The sequence below is a fragment of the Helianthus annuus genome, chromosome 14 (assembly GCF_002127325.2).
Source record: "Helianthus annuus cultivar XRQ/B chromosome 14, HanXRQr2.0-SUNRISE, whole genome shotgun sequence".
Lineage (NCBI taxonomy): Eukaryota > Viridiplantae > Streptophyta > Magnoliopsida > Asterales > Asteraceae > Helianthus > Helianthus annuus.
In genome coordinates, this window is record NC_035446.2 from 170892096 (window position 1) to 170908986 (window position 16891).

General features: G+C 35.6%; 1 protein-coding gene and 1 long non-coding RNA gene across 2 annotated transcripts in view; one reads left to right on the plus strand and one right to left on the minus strand.

The window, feature by feature from the left end:
- Positions 1-357: 357 nt before the first annotated feature.
- Positions 358-1421, plus strand: LOC110906299. The gene is made up of 2 exons (XR_002573808.1): positions 358-467; positions 1073-1421. It is a non-coding gene; the product is annotated as an uncharacterized LOC110906299 (long non-coding RNA).
- A 9217-nt stretch (positions 1422-10638) lies between these two features.
- Positions 10639-16891, minus strand: part of LOC110907882 — a 28337-nt gene continuing 22084 nt past the window's right edge. Inside the window, exons 3-4 of the mRNA XM_035983176.1 lie at positions 12576-13208; positions 10639-10704 (exon numbers count right to left, since the gene is read on the minus strand). Of these exons, the coding sequence (XP_035839069.1) occupies positions 10639-10704; positions 12576-13208 (699 nt within the window). The remainder of the gene's footprint in view (positions 10705-12575; positions 13209-16891) is intronic.

Below are 16891 nucleotides of genomic sequence, written 5' to 3' on the forward strand. Positions count from 1 at the left end.
ACAACACTCAAGTCGTAATAAAGTGGTTTTGTTTAAATTCATAATATTTACATGATTAATAAAGGGCAAAACTCAAATCCAAAAGGAAGTTTCAACCTATTTAGTTATGAAGATGCGGATTTCAGTTATGTTATTGTGAATAATTTTACTAGTCAATTGAAGATTAATCAATAAAAGGCAAAAGGAAATCATAAAAGATATCACATAGAATTATCAACAACAAATATTGAATGAATTGTACGACTTTGACTGTACCTCCAATTGCAGTCCATCGATAGCGACCTTTAACTAAAAAGTATTCACCGTATCTCTCGGCTATAATACCAAGGCTTACTTTAGTCGCACCACTCATCACACACACATACTTTTCTCACACATACTTTTCTGGTGACCTGCAATATTTTTGTTTGAAAAGGAACTCCAGCGGGTGAACTATTGCTTCAATGTTTTCCCCCTCACCCACAGTAGTAAGTTTTATAAATTATTGGTTAGTGAGATGCTAAATCAAATTCACTTTTAGGAATCTATAAATGATATTTTTTTTAAGTGTCTCTTATATAAATGACAAATTGTAAGATTAACTTTATAAATATCAAACATTGTAGTTGTTCATACATTATAACGGATGCGGTTGTCTCGCCTCCACTCTTCATACCTGTGAAAGAAAAATAAATGTCATTTTATAAGGGGGTGTTTGGTGTTGCGTTTTCAAAATAGATTTTGCGTTTTCAAAACTGCGTTTTGAAAAAGCATGTAGGTACATGCTTCTCCAAAACTGCGTTTTGGAGGTAGATAATCACTTTTCATCCAAACACTTTTTTAGATTATTTATGTTTTACAAACGCAATAATCAAATAATCACTTCAAAACGTAATCCCAAACACCCTCTAAGTATCTTAAAAAAACAAATAGATTACATAAATAAAGGGCCCATTTATCAGCAATTACTGTATAAACATCACGTAACATTCTCATAAACTTCTCTTTTTGTGTTTGGCTTTTATTTTCCATTTCATCCACCAAACAATCATTAGTATCATGTTTATTAAAAGATGTTTGTATTAACATGCAGGGCTCTCACCGAATCTGTAGGATCGGTTTTCAACTCCATAACGATTGCGTATCGACACGTGTGACATGCGGAATCCGTACACGTGTGTAGACCAAACACGAGAACGTACTAAATCTGTGATTCTATTCAAGATCTGAACAATCACGTGAATCACCTTTTGCACTTTATCTCTCTAGACTCTCTCTCTAGCTCCAAAGCTCTCCAAACTCAAAATGTGGCAAAAGTTCCTAAAGCTAACCCTAAGGGTTCTATTTATAGGCCAAGGGGCTTAATGAGATTTCTCATTAATTACATAAATGCCACCTTGCCTTTTCCCTAAATATTACAACATAAATTCTTATTTTCTTCAGTTTCAGCTACGAACTAGATTGACGGAGGCGATAGACATAAATGCACTAACAGAATCATAAGAAAACTGCATCAGCAGCACCATCACCATCACCATCAACAGCACCATCACCAGCACCATCTCCAGCCTGAAATAAATAATAACATTAGCTACCCAACTAACATTTACAAACAATAAAAATACAAAAAGAAAGTAGCTTTCAAGTACAATTATTTTGAGGTTTATGGTGTTTTGATGATTTAAAAGCATAGTTCCATAACAGCTCTAGCATGCAGCCTGCAACTCTGTCAACACCTCATCCAGCTCCAGCGCACGCAACCTATAGTTCTCAAAAAAGAACTGCTTCGACGCCAACTTGATCATCTCAAGGTTGGCTAAGACATCTGATTATGCACAATATTAGTGTATAATTTAAAAAACAACATCACTTATGATTAACTGCGTTAAAAAACTAACCTCTGCCAGCCAAATATATTGTTTTTGAGTAAAAACGATAATTGCGAGGAGTAATTCTTTGTTCGTCCACATCTTTTCTGAACTCGTTGTGGTTCTCGTCCATAAAACGATGCATCTCCTGCATCTTGATAAAAAATCCCATGAAATAGGTGGGAAGTTCATCTAAATAGCTTGTAACTTCAGCTTGATTCAAACCATCCAGATTTGGTTTGATAAAATCCTTAGCACGCTGGATATAGCCATTGATAGCTTCATGACAGTCTCTGATATTCACTATACTGAACTCCCCAAATAACAAGTTTGTAAACGATTGTGGTAATTGTGACAGTCTGCATAGTTATGGTAATGACAAAAAGATATTAGTATTATTATAATATAATTTTATTTAACATTTATTTTGGTTTTTCTTAGAAAGGTCATACACTAATTATTATTACCTCTTACATTGTGTTCCTTTTCCACCCTGATCGGCATCGAAGGGTCCGGTGAAATATAAAAGATAAAGTGTGTTCCTTAGTACCTCTAACTAGATAGTAAGTGATAAGAAGGGTGTCAAATCCACGAAGAGTCTGTGGACCGTGTTAAAAACTATGCTAATTACATAATGGTTTATGAAGCATGCTACTTGATTTTTCTTATCTTTTTGTTTGTTTGTTTGTTTGTTTGAAAGGGTGTTTGGAATGTCCAACGACTTGTGTTCAATATTAAAACTAGATTAATGATGTGAGAATTTGATTTTTTTTTAGTAAAACAATACTTGGTAAAAGATTCACACCCGGTTTGAAGTAATAAGCCCTAAGGTTCTCTAAAACAACTAGAATTGGAATCAAGATCACGATTTGGTATTAACGGGATTAGGTTTCAAGGCTTAGGCGCCAATAATTATCAAGATCAAGAATGGACAAAAATACGCTTCGTTTCGCAAGAACATACAAACCCTAGTGACTATCACATCCTGTCACGAAGCTATCAACGGCTGCATCGAACATGCTAGGGATTACATCAAACCCAATCTGGATAGTTTAAGTGAAGCTGAAGTAACAACCTATTTGGATGAACTTCCCCCCTACTTCATGGGATTTTTTATCAAGATGCAGAAAATGTATCGTGAGACGAGAATCACAAAGAGTTCATAAAAGATGTGGATGAACAAAAAAGTACTCCAAATTATCGTCTTCACTCAAAAACCCAATACTTGGCTGGCAGAGTTTGGTTTTTTTTTTTAACACAGTTAAGCCGGTCTTGTTCACAGGTTGACCCCAAACCTGACCTGGGCTCGAAAATCGGGTTAGACATGTGAACCCGAACATATTCGTAAAGAGTCATTGTAAAAAATCCCCTCAACTTTTCTAACTTTGCAAAATTGATTTCAAGATCGACAAATTTGACCCCTTTTCTTTTTAACTCATAGAAAAGACCTTCATACTTTCTAACATCTCTTTAATACTTAAACTTTTGTTATGCAACTCATTCTACCCTTAAACTTTGCTATTATGTCAAAGGTAACCCTCTAACTTTGTAAATGTTACTTTTAACTAACAAAAACTTGAACCTAAATAAAAATAAAGTAGCCATTAGAGACCTCATATCCCCTAGTCCGAGAATGCGGACCTCTTAGCCAGACTACATAGGAAAACGAGCTCCACAATGTTCACAAACCACTGCCTCTTGTTCGCTTTTGTCCATATTGATGTAGACTTGGCCACATATCCACATTGTGGATGCTATATGCAACTAGATTTTAATACATTTAGAAATTAATTTTTTTTTACTTTTAGCAATTATAATAAAAATGCAAGCCCGTTTTATACTCATTAAGCAACTGATTTCTACTACCCTAAAACGACGGCTTGCAACATCCCGGATTTTGGTGTAACATATCATAATTGATGATATAAAACTTGAATTGTTTGTTTGTGATGTATTGACGTTAGTTTAATTAAATCATATTGAAAGTTGGTGTTAGTGCATATGTCTGTTGACTTCGTCTTATGTCTTGTATCGAGTCTTGTAACTAGAATAGATAGACCAGGACACATTGTACGAGAGAAACGGGAAACAGACCTGAACCAGTCACCTCTCACGAAGTGGCAAGTTCATGCTTTCTGGAAGTTCGTGGGGTCTGGCCAGAAAGCATGAAACAGTTTCGTAGGGTCTGGCCAGAAAGCATGAAATGGTTCATGGGGTCTGGCATTCCTATAAATAGGTGGTCTTGGATCTTCATTTGTAACTTTTGGATTCCAGTAGCGAAGCTCTGCTGAAGTGTCGCCAGCTTATGTAACTTTGTCAAATCAATACAAACGACAGTTAAAGTGATTCTAAGTGCAAATCAAGCTGCTATAACATCAATACGTCTGATTCCGCCTTTCGTGTTGATCTAGAACTCTTCTGAACGTCTCGTTTGATGGATTCTCCGATCCTACAAGTGGTATCAGAGCTTAGGAGGAAGAGTTCTTACCATTTCAGCTTGTTTTCATGGATAAATCTGATTTCTACTCATTTCTACTCATTCTTCTACACTTTTTCATCAAATTTACCGAGATTCCATGGTTAAAATGACTTGATCTTGACAAATAATACATAAAACCGAGTTTTAATCAATCCGTGAACAAATCAGAACCAAATTCAACCTAAAACTTGATAAAAATTGACAAAATGATGAACTATTGGACGGAAAACATTCAGATCGCATGAAATATTATCAGGTCGCATGAGATACTGTCAGGTCGTTTGGAAATATCACCAGGTCGTGTGAAATTGGACTCCAGGTCGCACGAGGTGGTCCAGGTCACTTGTAATTGTTCCAGGTCGTGTGAAATTGGACTCCAGGTCGCACGAGGTGGTCCAGGTCACTTGAAATTGTTCTATGTCGCTTGAATTAACTCCAGGTCACACGAATTGACTCCAGGTCGCACAAGTTAATTCCAGGTCGTGTGGTTTGACCAGATCATTTGAAAACTAGTCAGCTCGTTTGAAAAATCTGTTATTGTGAATTTTCGATATCGAAACATGGAAAACAAATCCTATAACGCGTTCAGTACTACCTCAGCTACTGCAAGTTCAGTTGCTCATAACGTAAACATGGAGAATGAAATGGGAACGTTACAGAAACCTTCTAAGTTGATGAGCATTGAAGAATATTACAGTTGGCAAGAACGGTTCGAGAATTGGGTTCAAGCAAATTGTTTCTGAAACTAAGTATGTTCGACCTCGTTCTGATGTGGGAGTTACAAAAATTATTTCTGAATTTTCGGATAAAGAGAGAGACATGTACAAGGCAGAAAAAATGATGATCAGTTTACTTCAACAAGCTGTGAAAGAAGACATTTTCGTATTACTTCAACATGATGGTAGTGCACGTTCGATTTGGGAAGCACTTCGCACAAAATTCGAAGGAAGTACGGAGATGATCAAGAATAAAAAATCATTATTAAAGAAAGAATTTGAATTGTTTTTAAGTTTGCCGGGTGAAACTACAAAGACTCTTATTGAGAGATATTGTCATTTAGTGCGTTCAATGACTCGTTTGGATATCAATAAAGATCGAGAGGAATGGGTTGAAAAATTAGCCGATGCTTTACCTCAAAATGAATGGGGTACATATCTTATGATTTTGAAGAATACCGGAGAGTATGATAGATTGTTAATTGCTCAATTCATTGAAAAACTTGAAGGACAAGATCTTGAACAACAAAAGATCGCTAGAATGAACAATTCAAGTGGTCAACAAGATATCAAGATGTATTTCAAAGGTAATGTTCAAAATGTTGAAGCTAGTCAAAAGATCCAGACCGCTTTCAGCGCAGAAAACTCATCCGGATCACTCAATCAAAGTTCAATCAACAACAGTGGATTTTCTTCATATCCGAGTGTTAATCCTAATGTCTCAACTTCAAATCATCAGTCTCAAAGCTCAAACAATGGTAATGCTCATGTGCTACAATGCAAGATCGCGTTGCATCTTCAGAACGGTCAGAATTTCTCTAAAGAAGTCGCTAAAGGTCATATGGCATTACTAGTTACCGTGTTAGAATCATATGTGTAGGACCGGTTTTGACTCCGAAACGATTGCGAAACGAACGTGTGACGTGCGGAATCCGTACACGAACACGACCTAACACACACGATGTAAAATACACGTGATTCTATTAGAAATCTAACAAGAACAAGCACCTCGAATCACTTTCTCTCTCTAGATTCTCTCTCTAGATCTAGAGCTCTCTAAATGTCAAATGTCAAATGTCAAATGTCAAATGTCAAATGTCAAATGTCAAATGTCAAATGTCCAAAAGTCCTAAAATTATGACATAACATCCCTATTTATAGGCCTTGGAATTAATGAGACTTCTCATTAATTACCAAAATGCCACCTTACTAATTCTATCTAATTATTACAATATAAGCTTGTTTTCTTCGGTTTCTCGCTACGGCTCGGATTGACAAAGGCGATAGACATAAATGCACTAACAGACTCCCCCTTGGATATTGCCGCAGTCAATCTCGTAGCTTCTTGTCTTTCTCTCTCTCTTTGAGTCTTCTTGAAGCTTTAACATGTTTTCATCAACGTAGACTCTCTCTTTCTTGAACAAAATCCCCGTGGATCTGTCTTCAGCTTCAGCTCCCCCTTTCTGTAGACTCTTTTCTTCATCAGGCTCCCCCTTTCGATAAGCTTCCGTGCTTTTGGGATCGACACCTTGCTTTTCGTATACAAGCTCTTCTAGGATAGTTATATGGCTCCGTGAATCCATGCTTCCTCTTGCGTTGAGCTCGTCTTCAGACTCCCCCTTAGACTCGGCTTTCGGGATCGTAATCTGGTACAACATCTGCAACACTCAAACATTTATAAGTAACAACATTTTAAACATACAATTGTCCAGGAATCGTAATCCTGGCTCTATTCAACTTTCCAAAACACTCCCCCTATCAACAATCTTCAAAGATTTGGTAGTATTAAGCATCCAACATCGAAAACTAACTCTTTTACAGATTTTAACAATATGAGCATCCAAATCCCTCACAGTTAATCATCCAAGTCCAACTTAATGACCTTGGAGATATCACAAACTGTTTTTGATTTTTGAATTAAAAACTTCAAGTTTCAAACTAATGAACTTCTTTTATTTTTAGAAACACGATCAACATACTTAGATTTTGTAACTCAGCACCCCAGACATCGGTTGTCGAAACTACAGCAGAAATCAAAATCTTTTTGTATTTTTCTGAAACATAAAGCAGTAAAGAAATATTTACAAACATATTTACAGACAATATTTTTGTTTGAGTTCGTGTCAGAGGATCATATCAGTTTATGACAAATCACTAGTACCGTTGAGCTTTAAACACTTTCAGTTCTAAACAATTCACTTAGATTGTCAGTATACTGATCCACTTAAATTTTCACACAAAGTTCAACTGTTTCGAGATACGGATTTAGTGTATTAAGGACTTAAACTTATTCACGTGTCCCACCTCAGAATATACTCCCGTATCTAGACTCCTATATTCAGTCTTACATGTGAATGTACACTAATGATATCTGTAAACGGGTAATGCGAAACCGTGAGAGCTCAGGTCAGAACTTCCGTTCATGCAGAGAGATGACGGCTCGACTTTCAGGTGTGTCCCGTTTGGGGATCTTTTCTTCAACAGCACATGATTAGCATTTTTCAATGTTTCATCATTTTTTATGCTGAGGGTGGGCTTTATGATTAAAGCAATGCAAAGTATTATACGAGGACTAGGCTATTGCTCCCGCAAAATCAGAAGTCCAGGTATAATACCCCAGATATCATCACGCTTAAAGACCTTGTATGTCAGAAATAGAAAGCCCTTCAAACAAGATTTCAGGGGTTACCTATATATCCGAGAGATGTTCCCCATGAGATAAGTAATGTATTTGATATTTAGGTTTATATCTCGAAAACAATCTACTAAGCGTGTAAAAACCTACTGGCATATCATCAGTGAGACCGTTTATCACATTAAAACATTCCATTTCTTTAGCGTACTGTGATTGTCTACTGATGTACTATCATTTCCTCTTTTTACACAAACACTCTTTTTCGAATTTTATCATGTTTTTGGATTTTAGATTTTATCATGTTTTTTGCTTTTTCAAATTTTCAAATGTTTTTGTATTTTCTGAAATATATTTACTCCCCCTAAAATGCAAAACCATTTAAAGAAAATTTGACAAACCGACACTGATAGCTTTGTCTTGCCATCCATTTTCTGCGTCACATGCTCTATTTTACAGAAAGCATAATGTACCCCCATGATTTACAACACATTGATTTTTTACAGTTTGAAAACCGTTTTTCAATCTTGTGAAATTAATCATGTTTGTTCCGCCGTGAGGGTTTCGGCATATTCAATCAACATATTTTTGAAATTTTGAATTTTTGAATTTTTGACAAAATAAAAACATATTTTTGGTTTTTAAATTTTTAAATTTTTAGGGTTTTTGAAATATTGTTTATTTATATACAGAAATCAAAACAAACTCCATGTTTCTCAGTTGCAGGGACCAGCAGCCTCTTCCCGTGCCAGGCTGCTTGTAACATCCCGAAATTTCAGAACTTTATACTAGAATTATAAAGTGTATAATAAACAAGAATAAACTAACTAGGATAAATAACCTAGTTAGATAAGAGTCTTGTAGTAACACTTGAATGAGTTAAAAGGCCAAGAATATAAACTAAATAAGAGTGGAGGGACTAAAGTTGTTAAAATAGAAACTTAAAATACTAATATTAGTAAAATAAAACAAACCAAACACCTCAAAATGAGGCCTGGTCGATCAACAGAAGGAAGGGGGCGACACCCACACTTCCAAAACCTAAAAATCTACTAAACTCTCAAATTGAAGGCCAAAATTCAGTTGAAATCGGAATCTAAACATAGAATCGTGATCACCTCGTCAAGGGGGTCATAAGGTATGTCAAATTAGGTTATTTTGATACAACTCAAATTCTTGCATGAGATTGAAATCGAAGGTTGAGCTTGATTATGTGTTGTAAAACATGAAATTGGAAGTAATGTGAAGTCTAGGGACAAACCCTAGATGATTTCTTGTTAAAATCTTGCATGTTAGTTGTAGGAATCAAAATCACTATAGTGGGTGATTAGTAAGTTAGTAGAACTTGATAAACACTAGGATTAAGACTCTTGTTCTAGTGAAAACTGAAATTGTGAGATAATCTCTGAAATTGTTGATGTTAAAATATGTGTATATTGTCTAATTGAAGTTGATTTGAGTGATAAATTCAAGTTATGAACTTGGTTTAGATCATGTAAAAATCTGACCCGCAAGGTGTTTGATAAAACGCCTAAATGAGGATTAAAATGTTAAAGATTGCTAAAAACGAAGATTTACATATCTAATGAATGAATGCATTGAAGCTTATGAAAAAGAGTTCTAATCTTGTTATGAATTGGACTCTTTAGGCAAGGAATCCGGAACGTCAAGTGGACACGCCGGAGGTGATACCCGCGGAAAAGGTGTGCTTTGAAGGTACGTGACTTAGTCCCGTTAACTTATGCTTAAATGCTTTGGTTTGATATGTAATTGATGTTGTAGTGTAAAGGATGCGTTTGATGCGTCGTTTAAGTGACGAAGTACACTCGACCATCAAACGGGTCAAAATAAGGACTTGGAATTTAGTTTGGCATGTCAACAAAGTGATAGTTTTCACTAATTAGCCAAACGGGTCAAAAGATGCTTTTATAAAAGAATCATGAGAATAGGGACTTGAAAGTCTCATATTTCGTTAAGTGGTGGATTGTACCACGTTATTAAATTGGTTATATAAATTTTAAGACTAAGAACCCGGGATATCGGGTCAAACAATAGAAGCTCTATGGAAGTGTCGTTTGAAACGGAATGCTTGAATTCCGAAGAAACAAGTAAATAGTCCTACGGGAACGCAAAGCCATGGAATGGCACAAATACATCAAATAGATGAGCCCGAGAATTTAGGTAACTACGTCAAAAAGGTTTTAAGAATGGGGATGAGGTGCTATGCATCTTCACTAATGGGTTGGATAATTGAGACAAGGAAATTGTGAACCGATTGTCGGAATCTTGGTTTCCGTGATATAAAATTTACATGGTTGAATCCGTAATTTTATTACGGACTCATAGTAAAAAGAATCGGCTAAAACAGACAAGCGAGTAAAAAGTTATGAACTTGTAAAGTTGAAAAATAGTTAAAGGGTAAATGTGCAGAGCCCACCGTAAATTACGGTTCCACCGTAATTTACGGTGGAGCTCAAACTGTTACGGTGAGATCCTCCTGAGTTACGGCAGAACCAAAAACATCCCAGCTTCACCGTAACTTACGGTGACACCGTAAGTTACGGTGGAACCCAGAAAAATTATGTTTTGTTCGTTAAATTTTGATGTCGGGAATTGTTTATATGTAACTTATTAAAGTCCAAAGTAATGTTTTTAGTGTTTGACTTCAGGTATGAATGAGGTCCTCCCGGATGGCGATCAAGTACATGTCAAGAACCGAACACATATTTCGAAGCTTCCGCACTAAACTTAATTTTGCCTAAACTTTAAACATGATGTAATTTCTTGATCGTGTTTTTAAATCCCTCAAACTAGTGATTAGTTTACTAGCAAGGGTTACTTTAATCTAGTTATGCACTATCTTGGATGTGGTTGGCATCTCCACAAGTGTGTATGGTTTTAAAGGAAATGATTTTGTAAACTCTGAATTTTATAAAGTTTCATAAAATTTTTAGTTAAATTCTGTTAAATTATTAAGGGTGTTACACTGCTCCTATTTCCATTTTCACAATCTTCAGTTTTCTTGAGCACCTGCAAATTCAACTATTCAATCACTTGAACAATTTAGCACAGGTCTGTTTGACCTTAGACATTTCAACACAATATGCATCATTTAACTTCGGAAAATCTTTGTTATTCTGAACAAAGACTTTTTCAATTTTCACTTCAACTTTTTCATCATTTGCCGAAGTCATTTGTTTTTTAACAGACCATGTTTGACCTTTTGGAGTATCTCTTTTGTAAAAATGTGACTCTTTTTGAATATTTTTATTTTGAACAACATTTGGTTTCCAAAACTGTTGAGGTTTTGTCATATCAACCGAAGTTTTCCAACTTTGCGTTGTTCTGAATCTGGGTATGTGAGAATTCCAGGTCTGTTTTGAATTGAACCTGTTCGGGTTTGATTTCCGATTTTGATTCGAAGCAAACTTGTTTGTATTGTACCTCCAAGTTTGTCTTGAATCAAATCTGGTTGACCTTTGTTTCACATCCTCAGATTTCTGTTTCTCAACATTTTCAAACTTCTTTTTGTCAACATCAACAAGTTTCAGATTTGGACACTTGCGTCAAGATGTCCTGTTTGATCATATTTAAAACATGTTCTCTTTGACACATCTTTCACCTGTTGTTGTTGCTTTTTCTTTTGAACCTCAAACTCTTCATTAGACTGCTTAAATTTGAGTTCTTTCTCTTCTGCTAAACTTATTCCTTGAATAAAATTCAATTTTGTCTGAAAATTTTGTGTTTCATTTTATTACGACTTTGTTTCTTCTTAAAACCCAACCCAGCCTTCATGTTTTTCTTCTTGAAACCAGGTTTGTTATAACAAGTTTTATGACCATTTCCAACAAACTTTGAAATTTCAGACTTTTCAATCTCAACCATTTTGAAAACTTTGTCAATCTTTTCTGAAATCACATTCTGAATCGGGAATACAACATCTAAGAATAATTTGTCTGATCCAATCATGGTATAAACCAATCCTCTTGAATCTTCATTCAAATTTTTCTCGGATTTTGAATTTTTCAGATATTCTTCATGAAAACTACCTTCATTTCCATCCTGTGATTCAGATTTACCTGTATCAACCGACTCTTCTTTCAACACACTTTCAACGACTTTACCTACCACCTCTGAATCACTAGAATCATCAAATTTGGAATAGGTGACGTCAATATTGTCTGGCAATTAATCTACCATGTTGAAAGCTTTTTCGACCTTTTCATCATCATAAAATACGAACTTTTCCGGTGGTGGAACTTGATGAAACTCTGAGCCAATACCCTTTTTGTTTTGCTTAGAATCTTTACCATCCGGTTTTATGTTGAAAATTCTTTCAAGCACATATGATGACACATGATAACTTTTTAATTTGTTATTATCCTGTTCTAAATCAGCAATCTGACGCTTTAGCTTAGCAACATCCTTAATATAAGAATTTACAACTTGTTTTATTTCATACTGTCACTTAAGCTCATTAGATGTTTCAGAACAGTAATTCAATCTTGATTGAACAAATTTCATTTCACTTTTCACTTTTTCATAAGATTCTTTTGTAATATGATAAGCCAATTTTATTGAATCATATTCATTTTTCATTTCTTGACAAACATTTTCCTTTTTTAAACATTCTTCCGTTATTTTTAAAACTTTTTCTTTCAAACTTTCATTTTCTTTTTCTAAATTTTTACATTTTTCTGAAAGCTTTTCATCATTTTCTTTTAGAAACTTTTCATTTTCTAACATTTCTTTGTATTTATTTTTGAAAACTTTTTTGATTTTGGTGAATTCAAGATCCTTGTTCTGAATTTTTCGTCTTTTACAGTACAAGCACTGCATGGTGCCATGCATTTCTTGCACTGTTCAACGATTTTGATTTGGATTTCAGAATCAGAATTTACCTCTGCGATTGGCACCTCGGTGTTTGCTGCAACTTCTGATTGATCAGCATCTTCCTTTTTCTCATCACCAGCACCAACATCACTCTTCACTTCTTCCGAACTTTCTAGCTTCTCCTCAGCTTCTTCAAATTGTTGTTCTTCTGTAACAGCTTCTTTCACAACAACTTTTTCTTCTACCTTTACTTCCTCAGCACTCTTCACATTTTCAACTATTACCTCCTCAGCGATCTTCTTCAAATCACTCACCATCATATCAACATTTTTCTTCATCATCATCTCTTCATCTCTCTTCCTCAGACTTGAAATCATAACATCTCTAAGATGTTTGTCAAACCTTTTCGCATACGTTTTATCTTTTCCAACATTTGTGTAGTATTCGACGGACAGAGGAATTTCCAAAAGAGCATCATCAAACACTATATCCTTCTTGGGAACAACAGGTTCACCATTTCTGTTGACATAGCATTCTCGCTTCTTGTCCCATCTCTTATTGATTACAACACTTTCATACTCTTCTTGCATTTCATCCATTCTGTTCCAAGCAATGTTTCTTTCTCGGTATGTTTTTTCACTCAGAATCTCTTCTCTGGTTTTCACCTTGAATTCAGCCATGATGTTTTCTTCTTGAATCACCTTGAATATAAACAACAAGATTAGTTCAATTACTAACAATAAACTGAATCGGATAGGTATCCGATCGAGTGAGTCAACAAAAATCAACAATATAACAAAGATAGGATGACAGCGAATCGGGTGAGAACCCACTTGGGCGAGTATCCGATGCTTTGACCTGAACCACAACAACAAATGAAATGATTAGGATCGGGTGGTAATCCGTTCGGATTCCACTCGATTTGTTGCACTTTGAACTTGAACAAAACATAATTCTTTGAAACAGATTGTAACCCGATCGAGTGGGTCAAATAAAGTCAACTTTCAATGAATATAATGACTTTGTCCAATCGGGTGACTTTGTGACACTACGCGACAAAATGCTTATGTTGTTTGAATGGTTAGCTTTGTATATGAATGGGCCTGAAGATGGACTGAGGTGATACACTTTTGGGCTAAGAATGATTTGGGCTTCCCTTATCACACGCTGATTGAACCTTAACTTGTATTGGGCCGTTCTATTCTAATCACATGGACCGAGATATTGATTACAACAAATTCACGTGGGCTTTATTTCTTTTAAAATTCTGATTGGGCCGATTAGTTAATGGGTTGACAAAGCTTTCACTTGTTAAGACCGATAATCTTGAACTTCAATCAACATATGTATAATACAATCATGAGCCGACAACCTTGATACATACCATTTGTTGATTGGACCGAGAACAATCAATGTACAGTATATCACATGCAATCCTTATTACTCACTGATTGGACCAATTAGTACAAGTGTGCCGGTGACATATGCTTTGACTAATATCGCCGACAATTTCAATGATGAAACAATCTTATTGGGTCAATTACTATGTTTTAAATGTTGATTGGGCTTAGAACAATTTTTCAATTTCAAAGCACATGGGTCGGCATCTGTTCACGTGATGTGTAGGCTCGAGACAACCTTTTCAATTAGTCAACATTTACATGCAATCTCGATATCAACAAATGTATTGGGTCGTGTATAATGCAATAAATGGCTTTATGAGTTCACGAGATGTAGCCGATAACCTTTTAATCTGATCTACAATTCTATTGGACCTCCTTTTTAAATGTGGCCGACAACATTAAGTGTTCAAAATATATGATTGGGTCGATATTATAGTGGGCTGACACTTTTGATTCACGAGAACACGTTGACACGAAACCTTCAAACGAGATAGCAAATTTCAAACGGAATAACAACTTTTACGCGGAATGACTGTTTCACACGAAATTACTTTCAAACGGAATTTGATTCCGTGTGAAATCAAATAACAATCTCAAGCGAAATTAACCACAAAAGTAATTCCGTGTGAAATAAAAGGCAATTTCAAACGAAATTAAATGTTTTCAAGCGAAATTAGGTGAACTTTCAAACAAAATTAGGTGTTTTCAAGCGAAATTATGTGTTTTTAAACGGAATTAAGATGGTTTCAAATGGAATTAGTGATTTCGTGCGGAATTAAGCTGACTTCACGCGGTGTCGGACACAAAAACTCAGATTTCTCTCAAACGGCTAGGAATTAGGATCTGAAACTTTGTAGGGTTGTAGATCAGGTGTTTTCGCACAACATATTAAAAAATCATGTAAATTGGACCGTAAAAACCGTTCAATTTGACGATTTTCAGTGAAAAACGTAAAAAAATGAAAAAGATGAAGAAATAGATGAAATCCGGATCTGAAATCGATGAAATCACGAGCGGAATTGTGTGTTGGATCAGTGCAATCGAGCTCCTGATCTGATACCACTTGTAGGACCGTTTTTGACTCCGAAACGATTGCGAAACAAACGTGTGACGTGTGACGTGCGGAATCCGTACACGAACGCGACCTAACACACACGATGTAAAATAAACGTGATTCTATTAGAAATCTAACAAGAACAAGCACCTCGAATCACTTTCTCTCTCTAGATTCTCTCTCTAGATCTAGAGCTCTCTAAATGTCAAATGTCCAAAAGTCCTAAAATTATGATATAACATCCCTATTTATAGGCCTTGGAATTAATGTGACTTCTCATTAATTACCAAAATGCCACCTTGCTAATTCTATCTAATTATTACAATATAAGCTTGTTTTCTTCGGTTTCTCGCTACGGCTCGGATTGACGAAGGCGATAAACATAAATGCACTAATAATATGAGAGTTTGGTTGCGGGAAGGATCGGAAATCCTATGTTAACAAAAGAGGATTACGATCAGATTGATGCTGAGGAAATGGAGCTAATGGATATTAAGTGGTGTTTAGCGAGCGTGTTGAGGGGAGCTGAGAAATTTAAGTAGATTACCGGAAGAGATGATTTACGTGATGCTAATGTTTCTACTTTAGGTTTTGATAAGTCTAAAGTTACTTGTTTTTTATGCAGGGAAAAAGGACATTTCAAGAGGGAATGTACCAACCGAGAAGCAGGAGGAGCTCAGAATCCTTTTGGGAACAATGAATATTATCGAAAAGCAATATATCATCAGGTAGCTCAACAACCGTCATTATCCCATGCTATTTCGATTGAAGATGGAAAGAAGAAAGCTTGTATTACTATGCCTCCAGATCAAGAAGATGAAAAATTGCCAGAGGGATTTAGCTGGGACAAATATATTATGGCTGAAAGTAATTCAAAGTTTAGAGCATTTGTTGATGAAAGTAATTCAAAGTTTAGAGCATTTGTTGCACAGATCATTCAAGAGCCAGAGTTGATGAAAGAATTGATGGATGTGTTTTTGCAAATAATGAGAAAAGTCAAGATGGAGAGTCTGTCTTTTCAGAAAATAGTTCAGAAAAAACACCAGTCTTTGATCAATCACCAATTGATAGCAGTGATGATGATGAAGAAATTAAACAAATAAATATTGGTAAAACTCATTTATCTTCTCAAAGTTTCAAATTTTATTTTGCAGATAAATTGGACAAACAAATAAAATGTCGAAAACTGTTGAGTTTTGGGTCAAAAGTGGGAATATAAATTAAGGGGATAAAACTCAATATTTGAAACTTGAGGGACTAGTTGTGGATAACTCTAAATATCTAAAAATCTTATCAAGAGAAGTCGGTTTCACTAGTTAGACTATACAGAGTGGGAGGGCATAAAGAGGGGGCATTAAACGCCATGTTGCAGCCACGTTAGCAAGGGGACATGGTAAAAAAGCACGGGCTAGTGTTGGGCATCGTGGAAATGGCTCCACCTTTTTTTGTTATTGTTTAAAATAAATAAATAAAATAACTCATTAATCACAAACCACCAATCAACTCGCGCCACATCACCAACAAAATTGGCAATTGCCTCCCGCGCCGATGAAGAACCTCACGCCATTGCCACCACACCACCTCACGGGGCGATGATCCCAGCATGAAGAGGCAACTACGTCACTTTTCCACGCCCAAACCGTATGGTCTTAGGAACCTCTAACGATCAAGGTAAATTCATAGCCTTCCCAGATCATAATTTAATGTATCATTAATCATGTATGAAGTAATAAGGTGAAAAAGTATATATTTATGTTATTATATAAAACCAATTAGGTTATTAAACCATTTTATTTAGTTTTTTTTTGTATACACCATTTGATAGTTGCTTGATGTAAAACTGAGATCTATTACACTGTCATACCAGTTGTATACATACAGGCACTGTTGCAGAAATCGGCCTAGGCGGCCGATTAATCAGCGCCTA